General features: G+C 36.4%; 1 protein-coding gene across 2 annotated transcripts in view; it reads right to left on the reverse strand.

Moving 5' to 3' along the window:
• Window positions 1-4,628: 4,628 nt before the first annotated feature.
• The window catches only part of LOC131591601 (neuronal cell adhesion molecule-like), a 67,279-nt gene continuing 53,600 nt past the window's right edge, over window positions 4,629-18,307 (reverse strand). Inside the window, exons 24-25 of one of the 2 annotated variants that reach the window (XM_058862447.1) lie at window positions 16,431-16,509; window positions 4,629-7,001 (exon numbers count right to left, since the gene is read on the reverse strand). In XM_058862447.1, the coding sequence (XP_058718430.1) occupies window positions 6,764-7,001; window positions 16,431-16,509 (317 nt within the window). In that variant the 3' untranslated portion in view covers window positions 4,629-6,763. Of the gene's footprint in view, window positions 7,002-12,884; window positions 14,719-16,430; window positions 16,510-18,307 lie in introns of those variants that run through there. The other variant, XM_058862446.1, reaches the window with a different exon arrangement.

Raw genomic sequence — 18,307 nt, forward strand, 5'->3', positions numbered from 1 at the left:
CAAGTATGGTACTTCAGTAAGATGAACTGCTGCCCTACAAATTGCCCAGCCAGGCGGCACTCATTGACTTCTTATAGGAACCTGTCCCCTCCAGTTGCACAGGTTCAGCAGCACCAGGCAGCACCTTCTCCAAACCCATTTGGGGCAGTGTAAGCTTCTTATGAATTGCAAAAGCTGAGCTAGCTGGCTACACACCAACCAGGTCAACATCATTTTTAAAATCTTTCTTATTTTACAGCTGCCAGGCACACATACCAACAGACACATCTGGGAACTGACAGCCTAGCAAGACATTCATCTGGCTTCTATTCTGCCTCGAAAAAGCCTTTGGGACGGGGCTACCTGCTGAATTTCAAACTAAGCATACCTGTCCCATAGTTCTTGCCAGTTTACTTTTCAAACAGCAATTCTGCTCCAAATGTCCCTGCAATTTACAATCCTGATAACAAATGGTTGAATTAGAATAAGGTCATCATTGCATAGACAAACAGAATTAATGTGTTACACAAACAAAAGAATTATCAACCTGTTTCCTATTCTTTTTAACCACTATTTTATGGTGCCTTTATATATATAGATAGACACATGCATTTACACGTACACACACACACACACACCACACACTCTCTATATCCATTACCATGGGATGTGAACTTCAGATGCTTTGGGGTTCTGCTAACCAACAATTGTAACTTCCCTCTAGTGGCCAATTGTAAATGCTAGTGATTGAAGACTTGTCTGCCTCTCATTACAAAAAAGATAAATCAACTTGTTTTAGAAAAATATATATGAGTTTTGCTTTTAATAAATTTTATGGTCATTGCCTAATTGTAGTAGAAAAGCACAGACTGTTTCCTTCTTAAAGCAAAACTTTGGAATCAAGTACCTGTAGTGAAAAGGGCAGGAAGGAAAAACAATCTTTGCTAAACAGAAGTTCTTGCTGGCTAATTATTCAAGTTATATAAATATACCAAAAAATTATGGTTGTGTACTGCTAGAAAATTAAAGCTGTAGTATTCACTTATAGGCAGGGTAGCCAGTTTTCTTGTGCTTCTTCATGTGGTATTTGTACCTACATGTCATCAGATAGCCTAGCAAAGGCCTTTTTCCCCTCTCCTTACTGGAAATCAAACTATTCCTGCCCATGTCAGTGTTCTTTTACATTCATCTGTACTCTGACTTGTCCAGAAACTATTGCAATTAGTTGTCCTTTTATTTTTATCTCTCTTCAGTTTTATTCTTGAAGAATCTCTTCAAAAACATTAATTCTGGTTTTCCGTGTTTGGAGTCCTCATTGTGTATGTTCTTCATCTACCAAACCGTTTGTATGGCTCCCTTGTATCTTCCTTATCTCAACAGCTCAGAAAATGCCCACTTTCCTCATATTACTAGAACAGCACTAGTCAAATTCCTAGGAAAAGGGAAAAGGATCTTTTCAGATTGCCTTGTCCCATACCTGCAGAAAGCAGGTGCTTTCCAGGAGATAGTTTTAGCTTACTTCGAAAAGTAAGGAAATTAAAGCCACTGCTTTGTGAGTTTGTTTGTCCAGCTGGTCAGTATTTCCCCTATGCCAAATCTACAAACTCCCTAGCAATTTTCAGTTGTTTGACAGACATTTTTAAGATTGGTAAGTCTTTCTAAGTCTCTTGGAACAATAACTAAATAAATAATAATTAAAAAAAAAATCTGGAAGGAGAATGATGTAGTATTTTATGCTGTTTGTCACCAACAGATAGTGTGGTCTGCACCTAGCAGGCTGTGCTGCTCCACACTAGCAAGGTCTCCTGCTGCCTCTGCCATTTTCTCTTTTTGCCCTTCAGGCCAGCTACCCTACTGGCTGTTTCTCAAATCTTTCCAAGAAACCTCAGATATTATACTTTTGTACTTGCATTTTCTCTGTCTCAATAGTTTCATTTTTACTACCCCTTCTTGCCACACCAGACAGGCAAACTTTTCACGCCAGCATGACCATAACTCTTTCACTACAGTTCATACATTGCAGAACATCTGCCTGAACTATATTCTGAACACTGCCATTTAGAAAACTTAATTTGTTCCCTTAGCCCTGTGAAGTCTTGAAGCCCTTTAGATCTTTGCAAACACAGGGCAGAGGAGTGGGCTGCTATCCTCTCTCAGGTAAGATGTTGGGTTTCAAAGCCAAAGCATCCCTCTTCCGAAGTCTTTGGACATGGGAAATACAGAAGAACCCCCTGGAAGATATGTATCAAGTACAGTTTACTGTCAAAAGTAAATGTAGTTCATTCCTCAATGTAGCACAAGACCTGGTAATTTTTAAAAAGTTTGGCATCACTTTCCCTGTTTGAAAGCTCAGGTCTGAAAACCATATTTGTACAGCATGGACCAGGTATGTTTCCTCCTCATCACTCATATCCAAAATGTGATAGAAAGCCATGCAGAATTAAATCTAAGCACTGGCTTAGATTTCTGACATGATGCCATGGGGTTTTTTTCAGCTGGCAGGGAAACCATACTACCTTCTAAACTTCTTTATTTTAGTTGAGTACTTTAGGGCAAGATGAAACAGGTCAAAGGCTGGCTGGGTCCAGGTGACAAGAGCTGTCTCCTGCCCTGCCACTCTCCAGTTTAAACATGTGCAAACCTATTACTTGCCAGCTGGCTTCAAATTTATCCTGTGCAGCTTTCCTGGAGGGACAAAGCCAGTGCTGCCAAATTCACAACAGGGCAAACTTCTCCAACCCCAAATGAAGAATCCATTCTTCAGGTATTGAACATGATCACATTTTTTTTACCAGCTCATTTACATGTGAGCACAGTAAGGAACCTGGTGTATATTTTTGCTGCCAAAATTTATGAGAACACTGGGATGACCATTTTTCTCCTTACTTACCGTCACAACGGATCACATCTACTGTCTGTCATAGTCCTGCTGACATGTATTTATCTTGACAGTTTGGTCTAAAGTTTCCACTTCTCATGTACAAAGAGCAACCAGAGATCCCTTCATTCAGATGAAATCCAGAGATTAAAATATGATTGCCAGTTGTATTTATTTTCACTCTAGGGGCATCATTTAGGGGTAGATTCCTACAAGTAGCACATTCAGTTATTTCCATCTTCCCATAAAACCAATTGCTATTTTTGCCAACTCTTTGAAATGTTCTTTTCAAAGGTAGATGAAGGGAGAAAACAGAGACAGTGTGACAGAAATACAGGAAAGGACAATTGCTTTTCAGAAATTATTGGAATCTCATTCTCTTTCTGAATTTCTCCACAGATCTTTTCTTTAGAAAAGAAGACACTTCCATATGGTAGATAATACTTCTTCATATATAATTCCTAGGGTTTCTGTTTTAAAATAAACCAGACATCCTGAAAAGAGAATTTCCACTCTGCTTCTGCTACTTTTTTCTTTTTTTGCCACTTTGCTTCTGCTACATGAGAAAGCATGAGAAAATACATGAGAAAATTGTATTTTCCTAGGAACAATGTGAGAATAGATTACAAGAAAAATTACCATTGGGGTAGCCTCTTTAATTCCCTCAGGATTTATACAATCACTTCAGTGAGAATAAAATCAAAAGCAAAGGTATATCAGTAAAATGAAAATGTAGCAACTATATGTATTAGTACACTTTGGGGAACATGCACAAATAACGTATGCATCTCCAAAAATTGTTACTGTATGAAATCCCTCTTCCCAACTAAGCCTAGGGAACTCAGACCTCTCTTTTCAGGAAATATTCTTTAATTGAAACAGAAACAGCTTATTTCGTATCTCCCAGACAATTTACATTGCTGCAAAAAATCAACAGATACCTGTACAAAAACCAAGACAGACAGTATCTGAAGATAATGTGAAGATATTTGAAGATACAAGTGCCAGAGCTGAGTCTCTGCAGATAACAGCAGCTGAAATATTCAAGAATTTCCAATTACATATGGAAAGGCTGACAGAATGGCTTCTGATTCAGTGATAAGATCCCTCTTTCAAGCATCATGCCCACACATCAACTTTTGGATACATCTCCTGAAGCACCTGCATCTCTTGGAATCCATGGCTCTCCTGCAGTCTTCTATGCAGAACAGCTGCCCTCCTGCCCAGTCTGTTTCCACTCATATATAGAATAGACAAGATATGAAAAGAGCATTGCAATGGATTTTGTGTACTGTAAAAGATGATATCTAAAAATTCCTCACTTTATATACTATTTAAAAACAGATAGCCATAAATTTATATGTTAGACAATTCCTTTAGGACACAAAATCCTTATTTGGATCCTATATGAGGGCTCTTAATTTCAAATCAACATACTTACGTTCTCCTATTCACTCTTACACGTATGGAACATGACTATTTCAATTCTTTTCTTTGCAGTAATATTACTAAATAAATAATAAAAACATCCATGGAAGAAAAATGCAAATAGTAGATTTCAATAGGAAATGGTCAAATTTACCATTTTTTTCAAATGGTAGCATGTAAAGGTATGCAACTTTCTGCAAATAAGTCGATGGCAGTAATGGAAGTTCTATAACATCATGGGAACAACTGTCAGAGTTCTTTCATGCTTTTTTTCTACTTTGAATTCTTAATTACAGGATGAATCCAACGTGATTTTTACTGCTAGTGTAAACAGAACAAACAGTGAAATTTTAAAACCACATTTATTTTTAATACAAAATCTGTTGCACTATTACAGAAGTGAGCCTGTATGTTTACCCCCACATGCACAGATAATTCAGCATCTACAATTAAATAAGAGTAAAATGATATTTAATTTTTACCAAAACCATTGGCAAATCCTGTTAAGAAATGTTCTCTTTGTGCTTTGTAATCAATGTTCATATAATTCATTTCGTATTTCGGTTCCCATTAAAAAAACTGACCAATGGAAAGCTCAAAGGTGCGAAAGAAGCTTATTACAGCTGGGTTACATTTGGAATTACTTCAGTTGTGCTTTACCTACAATATATACATGAAAGCTGCAAGGTGTCCTGTGGGCTAATGTAGTGCACTGGCAAAAGCTCTGAATGGTTTAGTTGGAAACTGTAATAAATGAGCAGATCACTATTTTGTTCTCACAGCAAAAACAAACAAAAAGAATGAAGTAGATGCTTTAAAATACCATGCACACCATTGGCTATAGTACTTCTTACACAGTACAACATAAGCTTTCTTGGTTTATTTGTCTGTAACACCTAGAAGCATATAGCATCTACGCTTTAAGTGTATTTACAAATTCAACAAAATATCTACATATAAAAAGCTTACTTAAAATTAAACTTGATGCAAGTTATGAAAAACCAATTTATTGGCAAATGAAACTGAGCATTCCTTCAACCATAGGTTGTTATAAAAATTTATATTTGGAGGTAAACATTTGATTGATATAGTATGCGAGAAAATAATTTTTTAACCGATAAGGGTAATCCTTTACCAATAAACCCTATTAGCACTTGTCAGATGGAATGCTGTGGTTCTGAGCAGTAACCCCCACACTGCTTCAGGCTGGAGATAATTACAAAGTTGCCACACTGATCAGACTGGGACACAGAGAGAAATGTGCTCTCACCAATGGAGTCAGCTGGTTTGGGTTTTTAATGATTTATTTTACAAGAGCTTGTACCTTGCTGTGTTAGTAAATAATTTAATTCTGGTTGTGGTTTGGGATTTTTGTTTGTTTGTTTTCATTTTTGTTTTAAGTATTCTAAGGCCATGAAAACATGTTGTGCTGTAACTTTGTAGAAAGCTTTTTGTAAAGGGAAAAAAATCATACTCCTCTTTATGTAGTTTAAAATATTTTAAACTTTCCATTTTTAGCACAACAGTTTCATAACACTTCTTTTTCTTCACATTTTTCCTTTATTTGGCAATGACAGTAGTCTGCTAATCACAGTTTACTGCACCAACTGCTTTAGTAGTACAGCGCATTATGGAATGCATATTGTATAAAGGCACTGAATGTACTTTGCCCTGTGTTTTCCAGAATATTTTCCCTCATTTTTAAAGTTTTTCTTTCAGTGACTGTACAAATTCCAAAATGCATTGCAATGCATATTTTTATGCCCTAAAATCAATTCAATGTGTTTTGATGTAAAAATAGAATACTGTACTGCTGCAATACTTGGTAGATTAAAAAGGTTATAAAGTAATAGGAGCAGAGAGCAGATAATAGGGTCTCATTAAGCTTCAGCAAATGCAAGTGTCATACTTAAATCATTTAGCAATTATATACTGTACATACTGTTCCTAACTGTCTTACAAAAAGACATATGATAGCTAGACATTAAGTCACCAATTTCACAACAATGTCCACAAAGACATTGAAGTTCTATATAATACTACTATAACACTCTGACAATGAGAACGGAATTCATATCCAGGGATTCAGCTGAGGACTGCATAACAAATTGTCAAACCATGTTTTTATAGTGTACACAAGATTTCCTGTGAGTTGTGTAGGGGTTTTTTTTCCATGCATTATATTGTATTTTCAACAGGAAACAAAATTACAAGTTGCTGTTACTGTTTGCGTCAGTTCCTTTAAAAAAAAAAGTCAAAACAGCCAAGTTTTGAACAAAATTTGAATTTTCTATTTTGATTCATAGTAACATACCACTTACTGTGTCATTATGCTGTATACTGATATTAACCTGCATATTCTCATAGCATTAACTTCTGGTGGTGAGGAGCTCCATTACCTGTGTGTTCATAGTATGAGAAGGAGGATGCACAAGTGCTTTAAGCAAACTGAAGATACAAGGGGATCGAGTTCTGTGGTTACACAAATGAATTCATGGCATTTACAGGAGAAGGAGCCTCAGAGCTTTCATTTCCTTCTGCAGGTTCTTTCTCTTTTTTACCACTATATTGTCCAATAAAGGAGCCATCCTCATTGAACTGACCATTTACACCTTCTCCATAGTCAACTAAACTATCATCACTGTCTTCTTTTTTCACAGTTCTGTCTGAAGGTGTCCGGCTTCCTTTTTTTAGAGGTTTATGGTCCTCTGCATCGCTGGAGACACAAACAAACAAACATGGGATTAACTGATGTACTATTTACTAAGACAAAATCAGCCGTGCATGCAGAGTTTATGAAAAGCATGTGTGCAGCCCTACAATCCTTTAGTAAACCCACATCACATTGTAGAGACAAATCAATATGATGCAGTTCACATGAAAACATGGTGTAAGAATGGTTTAAATAGAGAATGTCTTCAGTGGAGGGAGGGGGAGTTGTGTTTTTGGTTTGTTTTTTTCCCATCGTGCATGAATTTTCAGTGGTAAGACCTGTGCCCTTTGCTTGGAGGCCATGTAGATGCAACTGCAAGCATTAAGAAGTGGGTTGTAAAGTTATAAAAAAATAATTTGTTTGTTCTCCAAAGTAACAAGCTTATGATGTGCCGTGAAGTTAGTCTGTTAAACTTCTTAATTTTTTTGACTCCTTGAAAATGAATGAAGAATGAATTTGGTTAAATGAAATATACTGATTTTCTTTACTAGTATAAAGAAAATAAAAGTGCTGCATTTCAAATAATTTGTTACATAATGCAGTCCAGACTTGCAATTTTCAGCCTTACCTTTCAAGAGACCTACATATTCCATTAAAAGGGTGCAGAAGAAACAAATGAAAATAGCCTAAGAAGAAAAGCAAAGTCCATATCCTGATAGTGATCAGTATTTTATCAATAATAAGTTGCTCTTAAAATTTCTACAATATTTACTGTATTACAGGAAAAGCAACAATTCAGCTTACAGCAGTTAGAATTGAGGAGTTGAGAGCATGCTTATTCTTTTTCATTTCTTATCAGATCCATCTCCCTACCCTACTCCCTGACTGATAATGTTCTGACAGTGATGATGGTGATTTGGAGGACAACAGAAAAATGAAATGAAAGAAAGGCCAGTAGAAGAGATCTCTAGCAAAGTACTGTGGTCTTTCCTTTGTCAGTGGAAAAGCTGCAGCACCATCAGCATCCTCAAATAAATTTGCAGCTGTGGTAGGCTTGTATTTCATGAAATAGATATAGTTGGGCTCTTTTCAGAATCCTTTACACTGCACTTCAGTTTCAAGATGAAGATTTCAGCAGCAGCTCCAAAGCATCTTGATTTGAAACCCACTATTGCCAGCTGCACTTTTGGGTGCAATTATTTACCTTGTCTTAAACAGAACATGTGACTTGATTTGCATATAGGGTACAAAAAGAGGAAGTAGTTTGGAGTTTTTATTAAGATTCACAGGTACTTTTTATATTATTATGGGAAATATAAAGAAAAACATATAAAATATTAAAGAAACAAAATTACATTTTACAATTTCTAGAATGCTAGGCTGAATATATACTCAGCAAATTATTTTAACTCTCTAATTCCTAAAACCTAATGTCTTAGATCTTCAAATATTGCATTTTTTCCTAATTAATACCTTTGAACACCCAGAGAAACCATTTATATATATATATATATATATTACATAGGATGTACAAGGCCACACAGATCATACAGTTAGCAACAAAAGATCAACAAAAGCCCTGTTGAGAAACTATTGCTAGAAAACCATTACAACCCATTTTCTATCACAGTTTCTCCTCATTTCATCACCTTTTTTTTGTTTTGTTTTCCAAAACACTAAGTTATTAAATTCTAAAAGAAGGCCACCTCTAATATGCATATACTTACAGAAAGAGCATACCAGAGATTTTATCATTCTGCATATACACCAGAATAAAAGGTGTTAGGTGTTATTTACATGTAAGAAAATCTTCAGGCTCAAAGCACACAAAAGCAAAACCTCAGAATGTGACTGTGTCAGGCTTGATGTTTTATTTATTGCTGTGTACAAGGCACTAGGATAAATGTTTGTCATTGATCTGTGCTCACCGGTGCTGCAAACAAACAGGCCAATAACCTTTAAAAGACTACTCCAAAATTTCAAGAATCCATCAGCAAAGTGAAAGTGTCTATACCACTGTGAACACAAGCAGATTACAGAGGCATTACTGAAGAAGGTTCATTTTGGAAGGGCCATGTATTTAAAAGGTTGAAGATGGAATCAAGTATTTAATACTCATACACAATGTACTTTCTCCAGTGCCCCCATCAGAAGGTATTAATAGTCATTAAAACAGGTGATATGAGTCAAATGAAGGCCAGGGCCTCCCTTTGCAATTGTAACCAGTCCTACTCCAGGGGAGATCTGCTTTCTGGGTAGGACTGTTAAGGAAAGAACACTGGCATATGGTTTGTTGTTTAATTTCAGGTGAATAATTTCATAATCCCTTACACCATAATACACAGGAATGAAAATAAATTAAAATCACAATCATTTCATATTCCAATTGGTCATGAATCTCTGTACAAATATTCTAAAATATGACTGTAACCAGTGTAATTCACCAGGTTGGAATATACATAAATAAATATTACACTAGTACTGTATTAAAGATATCAACATTTTTTGTGTTTAATCCAATGAAAAGCTTGATTTGCCTTTACAATTTAGAAAAATCTGAGTATGAGACCTGTTGCTCTTATGGTTTTCTTATTTATATTTTTGCAAAGTTTATGTTTAAGACAATGAAGAAATATTTACACAGTTACATTGTGTATAAGATTTTTCTATATTTTAGTCGGGATGTGAATTCTACTATCTCTACAATTAAAACCAAACAAAACTGCAGATTTACCCAGGAGTGTATCTGCACAGAGGTAGGCACTGGTGTGAGAGCACAGTCACAGCAAATACAAAAATCAAATCAAATCAAAGGAACCTGGGGATTCCTTTAATTCTTGCTCTATGTAAGTCTAGAGAGAGGTTCTGCCAGGACTGTGGCAGTGGAAAAACAAGTGGGATTGTCCAAGATGCTTTATGCTCCTGGTTCAGAAAAGAAAACATATGCCATGGTACTGTTTTTTCTGTATCAAACTGGATTATGATTCTTAGATGAACACAGGTTTTTGAGTGGAAGAGAAAGAAATTGAGGAAGAAAGACAAAACCACCAAACAAATAGGAAAAGGAGAAAAAGTGAACACGTCAATGATTTGGACAACACTTTTGCTACTCTAGGGATTCAAAACAGAGGAGGGGCTCTGTGCTCTGGTGATGAATGTATTATCTGTTTGTTGCCAAGAAGCAAATTGCAAAACCTTCTGAATTACATTAGGAAGAGCTATACAACACTTTAGGCTGTAGAATATATAATATTATATTGCCAAAAACATGATAAAGCCATAAATTTTGATACTGTACCCCCAAGGTTTGCCAGCCTTGCTTACAATTGTTCATAAAACTATTCCAAAATGCAGTCAGGATAAATCATAGTTTCTTTCAGTTTCTGTTTGTGATTTTGTTTGCTGACCTTTATTTTGTACCTAGTGTAATACTGTGATATTAAAAAATAAAGTGCAAATTGGGTTGACTGAAATTACAGTGGGAAACTGAAGAAGTTTTTGAAAGCATAGTTTATGTAGTGCATATAATTATATAATTGTCAGAAAACAATACTGGAAGGGAACCAAACATGCGGTGAGAATGGGTACAAATTCTTCATTTAGTGCTATGGAAGTTAAGTGTAGTAATACTTTTATTATTTTTTGCTGTATAAATAAATTCCATACTAGTACCTTTTTAAGGATGAAAATTTCTCAAACACTCATATGTACCAATCATTTTGGTAAGCACTTTTACGTACCACATACACTTCAGTAAGAAAAGTGATTAATATTAAAGCATACTCTGAAAGCATGATTTAAACCTTAATCATTATTGATTGCTATTGTATGAATATGTTTCTTTTTCTTCTTAGTTTAATGAAACACATATCAAACTTGAAGCTAAATATTAAGAGTTATAAGAACTATGAAGGTAAAAATAACATAAGTGCAAAGTACAAATTTACTTGTTTAAAAAAAGTAATTCCATTTCACAAGCTTATCAGTTATTGAAAGAAATATGTACCTTGAAATCTCCTTTCTTCTTTCAACTTTTCAATTTTTCTTCCTTAGATATGGGTACATGCAGCAACCAGTCAGAATGGGGAAGACACTTTTATGATGCCTCTGCAGTCCAGCAGGCAATTAGTTCCCAACTAAACTTTGCCACATTCATAGACATGCAAAAAGACTCAATATATGGTTAGCAATATTACTTATTTTCCTTACAGCACAACTGTCAGGTGGAAGGCAACATGAAATAGAGTGGGTAAAGCATTTTGGGCTATGAGACACAGAAAGTGGATGCAGAAGATTAAAATTGTTTGCAGTAAATTCCTGTTTCTGTGACCTCAGGTTAATAGCCCAGAAATGTTTAAGTAAAAAGCAATCAGGTAAAGCCACAGAAGTACCTTCCATACCTTATGGCTTGCCTGCATACTCCAGGACAATCTGTCTCTAAGCCTAACAGGCTTCTGCTAACACTCCTAAGGAGGACTGTGAGTCCCAATATTATTAGAGTCAATCCATACTTCAAACCATTTTACTATTTCTTATTTAGCTAAGACTTAAGCACACCTATATTACTCCTCTGAGTAGTTTTTCATTAACATCTCTGTATGACTCGATCTTCAATCCTGGCAGAAGCTGGAAAAACTGGGTGATGAAGCTCTGGCTTTAAAAAGCAATGTATTGAAAAAATTGTTAATCACATAAGTATTCAAGAATGAAAACAAGAACTGTCAAAGTCCACGTACGTAAATTAGAATACAGTACGACCATTGCCAAATCCAATTGGACTATTCAGTTCTTCAGGTAGTTCATTGAGATAATCCCTTGTTCTGGATGGGACCAAACTTAGAATCACAGTCCTGAGGCACAAATCATACCTATGTCCCTGTGGAAACACACCTAAGTTGCAAGTTAAGTAACTACAAGAGAAAAAATCCCACAGTTGTAGTTACAGACTTTATTTTCATTGTTAATCAACTCAGAACAAGAAGGAAGAGTACTATATTTTCTAGCAATCCCAGAACTCTCTGCCACAGCATCTCACAGCGTATCCTAGAATTTCTAGAAAAACTACTGCGTGTCAAAATATTGAAGAGGCAAAACAATTCACCAAAATGTGCAAATATCCTGTGTTACCACACTAGCAATCCTTCTACTGTCATTGCCTAGTCCTGTTTTATCTCCCTGAACATTCTGCAGACCACTGGACTTTCATCCTTCCCTTCTAGTTGCTTGCTTCCAGTCTTCCTACCCATGAATCCACAGGTCTGTAGCTGTCAAAACTTCTTAATTTCCCGCAATTTATGGACCAGGAGGAAAATTTAGGCTGATTTATACACCTACACTGACCTCAACACAGATCTGTAGTACTTATTCTGTTTCTTGAAGGTTCTTGGTGTAGACAATGACTGCCCACAAGTTACTGTCTCAGTCTTCCACAACTCAGAAAAATTCTGAGAATGCAGTGCAGATTGTGATTGGGAGCGTGATTGTTACTGTTTTCCCCTATTAAGTAAAAATTAAGGAATCCATCCAGTCACAGGAATATAGCATCCACAATCATTCCATAGTTCCTGAAACACCTGAATTTCCTAAAGTATTATTTCCTTCACTAGATCAATATGGCAGAAAAATCTGATGTTGTCCTGCAGACCAGCCAACTCACACAGAAAGTATTCTCTTGAGGTTGAGGAGTGCAAAACTTCAAACAAATCCAAACCATCCCAAGACCACTAGGAAACCTAGAGTGAAAAAACCCTCCCCTAAAACTGAGAGCTATGATTTCTCTAGAATATCTTAATTAGTCATTAAGATTTAAGTAACTTCATAATTTAAATCTTACTTTGAAACAACTAATTTTCTAAGGGCCAGGTTTATTTATCCAGAAATATTGAAACATTTCCTTGTCTTTCACTCTTCTCAGTTCCTGAGAAACTAGGAAGCAAGTCTGTGTTCTTAGAAAGTTCCTCTCGATGGTCTAGTATCTCTCTGAAAGTGAGATGTCTTTTCATACTTGGCATGAAGTGATTGTGAGACCTTATACTTTCCCTTCCCTCCTTTGAACTTTGGTGGAGAACGCAAGGAGCTCAGACACTTGTGAGTAGAACAGGAAGAACTTCCAACAGAGCTCTTTTTTTTCATCTGACGTAAGGAGTGTTTGTGTTCTGAGAAATCCTTCATGATCTGGACTAAGGATTCACCGAACAGCTTGCCCCCTGTGTATGGTAAAGACAGCAGTTTACATTTCAGATCTAGCAATGAGCTCCAAGGACGCAGCCATAGAGCTCTCCAGGCTACAGTGAGGCATGCCACATTTTTAACAGTGAGTCTAAGAGAATCCTCAGCTGCATCATGGATAAAATTAGCTGCAATTTTACACAGCCTGTGTTTCCTCTGCATTGCACCAGATGGGACCCATTTCTTTTTGAATCTGGCTCTTTCTTCCTCTAACCATATTAGTAAAGCTTTAGAAGCGTAAGTGCAGTAGATAGATACTCCAAGCTGGGCTGCAACTAGCTTAAAAGATCTTTTAATTGCTTCCTCAATCTTTCTGTCAGTAGGATCTTTAGGGAGAGCATGTGTACTATCAGGTACTGACAGTATAGAATCACCAGTAACCAATGATCTGTCTACCTCAGGCAAGGTCCCCCACAAAGCAGCTTTATCCACTGGAAGAGGATAGAGCTTACGCAGGACTGGTGGGGCTTCATGCTTGGCTTCAGGATTTCCCCAAATCCTGCAGACAAGATCTTCCACAGCAGGATGGATGGGAAGTGCATTATCTACCTTGCCTTCTTCAGAGGGGATAAGCAGCTCTTCTGAAGCACATTCAGATTTGGAAGATTTTAGCATTAGCACCCTCTTTATGTGTTCAAACAGGTAATTCTGATTCTTCATGTCAAATTTACGCAGAGGATTTGGTCCTTCTAGATCTTCTGTAGGGGATTCAGAGGCCACCTCCCCATCTTCAGAGGCTGATTCAACCTCCAAGGCCTTATTAGCCTCAGGTTTCTCCTTCCCAGAAGCTGTTTCATTTTTTAAGCAGTCCATATGATCAGACTCAGAAATCTGGGAACTGCTCCCAGATGCTTCTAAAGGAACCAGTGGAACTTCTGCAATTGGTACCCTGGGATGCTTTACTGAATGGGACCTAGCCTGTGCCACAGATGTTATGCTTTGTCTGGCTGCTGTCAAAGCATCCTTTAAGACAGTGGCCAGCTCAGGCAAAATTACAGATTTCATTAGTGAATTCTTCTCAGATTCGGAGAAGTGAGTAGAAGGTCTTGCCTTTGTGTGGCAGGAGCTCTGAGTGTCTTCTGAATCTGAGCTGCAGTCTGGGGTCTGGCTGCACCAGTGCTGGAGAGAAGAATGTTGCATTGCCAGTAAGCCACCAATTGAGTTGCAGCCGAGGGGTTGCTGGAAAGGGGATGGCTGTCCTGCCTGAGAATCTGAGCCCTCCTCCAACCCCATTATCTGTTGCTCAGAAGCATGATGTCTAGAGCCATGCCTGTACTTCCATTCGTCTGGCCTCTTTTCCTCTTGGCAGAGGGAAGCAGAGACAGAACTAACCCTTGTAAGCTCTGAAGACTGCCTAGCCCTCCTCCTGGTGTAGGAGGTCTCTGATCTGGTGCTGGAGTATTGATCCCCTGACCTTCTGAAGAAGTTGGATCTGTCAGATCTCACAGACTTTGGTTTGGTAAAGACAGGGTCTGCTTCAGGAGAATTGGCACAGCTACCTTTTCTTTTCTTTTCCTTGTCCAGTTTCTTTCCTGTCCAAGCAGACATGGACCTGAAGTGATGAAAAAAGTTCAAAATACTCGAATTCCTAGATCTTTCAAAAATTACATTTTTTTCCAAGGGAAACCCTAATACCCTTTTTCCTCAAAGAAGCACCGCATCATGTGACGCAGACAAACTGGGAACTGAGTGACTGCAGTGATGCTGGGCTGCAGAGAGGATGACATGATATCTTCTGTAATCTGACTGGTTGCTGCTCCTGCCCTGTCTCTAAGGAAAAAAGAGGAAAGCCCAATATATACTAATTACACAGAAATACATTTTAAAAAGGAGTTTTCGCAGGATACATAGAATGAACTCTTTCATGTGAACAAGCGTGAAAGCTTGGCGCTCATCTGGCCATATTCACTGGACATGAGTGAATAAATGCATTATAAAATAATTTAATAAAGCACTAGATCACGCTTTAGATTAACTCAAGCCACCTAAACATGGAGATATAAATTCAAATCTTGCTACAGGTCACACATGAAAGAAGGCTTGAATACTTATTTCAGGCCTGAGAAAACATGTATTGACGTCATATCATTTGTACAATTCTGTACAAAGGTCAGTTTCTGCTGCTAAAAGTTCCAAGTATCAACAACCAGTGGAGCAATACAGGAGTATTCAAACTAGACTTCCAGGGAAAGCTTATACAGTACTTTTTAAACTCTACTTCCAAAGATTGCTTCACACTTCCCTTTTTATCAGTTGAATTTAGATAATTCATATGCACTTAAAGCTGTAATAAAATACTATTCTGAACTCCTTAACCTGAGAATGGAGTATATTGTTTTTAATCAAAGAAGAATAAACAGAAACTGCTCCTTAGCATTCAGAACTGTACATCTAGTCCTGTCAGATCAAGATGTACCTCTTTCTTCTATGAAGAAGCTATGGCAACAAAGTAGATAATTCTTGAAAAAAACCCTGCTTTTCCACAGGAATGTACTATCTGTTATAACACCCGTGTAAAATATAATCATATTGGCCTTTTTAGAAAATAATATTATTTTTTGTACTAATCAAAAAACAAATACACTGCTTACTTAATAAGCTATATTTATAACTGTTGTATGAATAATCTTGCCAAGCCATGCTTTTGGTAATGTGAGATTTGACTAGACTGCATTGACTATAAAGGCAGCCAGCAATAAGAGCTGTGTTGCATGCTTTGAAGCTGCTTGCTATGTATCTTGTACTGAAATACATGAAAGGGAGATTTCTTGTGGGACACTCCTTCACCTCGGTGTATAACTTCACTTTGTTACTGGATTAGATGTTAGTACTGGCAGCTACTTTAAACACATTTGTTTTCCAGTCAGAGTAACACCAGATTGTCTTTATTAGGCTTTAGTTGGAAATTTATTTTCAAAAACTCTAATGCTCAACATAGTACCCTAACTGAAAAGTCACTGTATTTGGCATTTGAACTATCTGAAAGATGGCTTTGGAAATAAAGATTCCACACTATGACTGTCAAACATATACAATTGTGTTTGAATCTGGGTTTCACCTTGCATTACCAAATGGCTTATACTAAGCTTACACATTTTTTTTTTCTAATGGTGTGATTGAAATGCTATTTTTGTTCTAAATAACACTGGATACAGAATCTTTGACATGGAAAAAAAAAGTTAGTCTTAAATTAATAGGTGTGATACATATACAGTACATGTATGACATGAACAGTGAACATGACAAACCACATCAGCTGCTCACCTGTATTCACCAAACGTTCCATCATCTTCCTTCATAGGTTGTATTTCTGGATCAGCATGTGCATCCTCTTTTTCCTTCACTAAAATATTTGAAATAGTAATTTTTATCATGAAATTGCGAGATGAGAAAGTCTAAGACCTTAATTTCTCAAACTGATCATATTTGGCAGGAATGTGGTTTGAAAAAAAACTATTTTTTTTAAATGGGGCCTTAGGCTATTACTTTTTTTCTTGAAGAAAAAGATCAGTTAATTAGTTATAGAATTTTATTTTTGTTCAACTATGACTGTATGTCATTTCATATTAGAACTTTTTCTTTCTTTTATTTCTAGTGCTAAAGAGAGAAGATTGTTAAAAATCATACTAAAATAACATATTTATTCAGATTATTAAAAGAGTTATTGTTTAATCAAATTTGAATTATTCAGTTCTACTTAACAATGTTCTCTATTTCCTCTTTATATTCTTCTCAGTCTGAATCAGATTCACTTTTGTTCACTGTCGGTTTCTGCTTTAATTTCATGTGGTCAGCCTCCAGAGAACTTTAGATATTTTTTTCCATTATTAATAATTCTCAAAATACTAGGCATGGTTTGTTAACTTCTTCTTTTCTACAACACAATCAAACCCAACATAAAGTCACATACACTGGAACCTAAATTTTACACAAATTTATTTCTTGCACATTCTGGTTTTAGGTTTAATCCTTGTTCACTGGTGGGAATAAATCCAGGCATATAACTTGTCCCTATAAAATAATAAATGTAGCACATTGACACAGAAACCCACTAGCACCTGAGGAGTCAGATATTTACAGATTACATATATTCCTATAAATTAAGGTTGTTGACAGGATTAAACAATATACTGACTTTAAGAATTATATTATGGTTCTTCCCTTTGCCTTTTCATTTCTGTTTTTCTGGCATCTATTCAAATCCTTTCCTTGTCTAGCAGATACAGTTATATAATCCAATACACAATCTCTTGTCTTTTACTCTGGCAATTTCCACACTTAATTTCTACATCATTAATTTATATGCTGTTATTTAAGAGGATAGGAATAATTCCAGACAGTATTCACTAAGTCTATGATTACAATAATGCATAAACACCTTGAGATATATCAGGCTGCTAGAATTTTATATTGAAGTAATTGATTACTTTATACAAACCACAAGCAATCTCAAGATGACATGCAAAAACTGTGAGGAAAAAGAGTTCATAACTTAAATTTTCATAATTTCGTAATTTAGTGCTCTCCATTTGTCACTACCTGTGGAACAGTACATTTGCAATGACCCAAGTAATACAAAATCACTTCTATAAACACCAGTATATACTGAATCTGGAAATTTTATAAACAGTCCAGGTCCACCATTATATATGTGTGTGTATATGCATACGTATCTGTGCATGAAAATCATATACCTTGCAACTGTTTGCTTCAGAAGCAGCAAACAGGACAGAATATCAAGGATCCACAAACTAATAACAACCTCAGCATCCAACTGCCCTCTACACTTTCACTCCAAACCTCTGTTTTACCCTCCCCTAGATGGTAGTTTACTCCATGTCCTCCCTACTCTTTTCAGCTTCATCACTTCACTTGTTTCAGTCACCTGAATCACTTTTTCTATATCCTCTGTTATGTCATTTTCTCTTTAAAAAAATCCAAATATTTGGAAAATAACCCTAAGATGGTGTCTTCACCCTGTCATATAACTCTGTGTAACACTGTGTTCCTTAATCATCTGTTTTCTTCATAGGCATAGGCAGCTGGAACAGAAACTTCTCTTACCTAATTTTTGCTGTCACTACAAATCTTAGCTCTCTCTGTAAAACAATCTAACAGTTAGATTGGGCAAAGTAGGATTC

Source organism: Poecile atricapillus, chromosome W, assembly GCF_030490865.1.
Source record: "Poecile atricapillus isolate bPoeAtr1 chromosome W, bPoeAtr1.hap1, whole genome shotgun sequence".
NCBI classification, from domain to species: Eukaryota; Metazoa; Chordata; class Aves; order Passeriformes; family Paridae; genus Poecile; species Poecile atricapillus.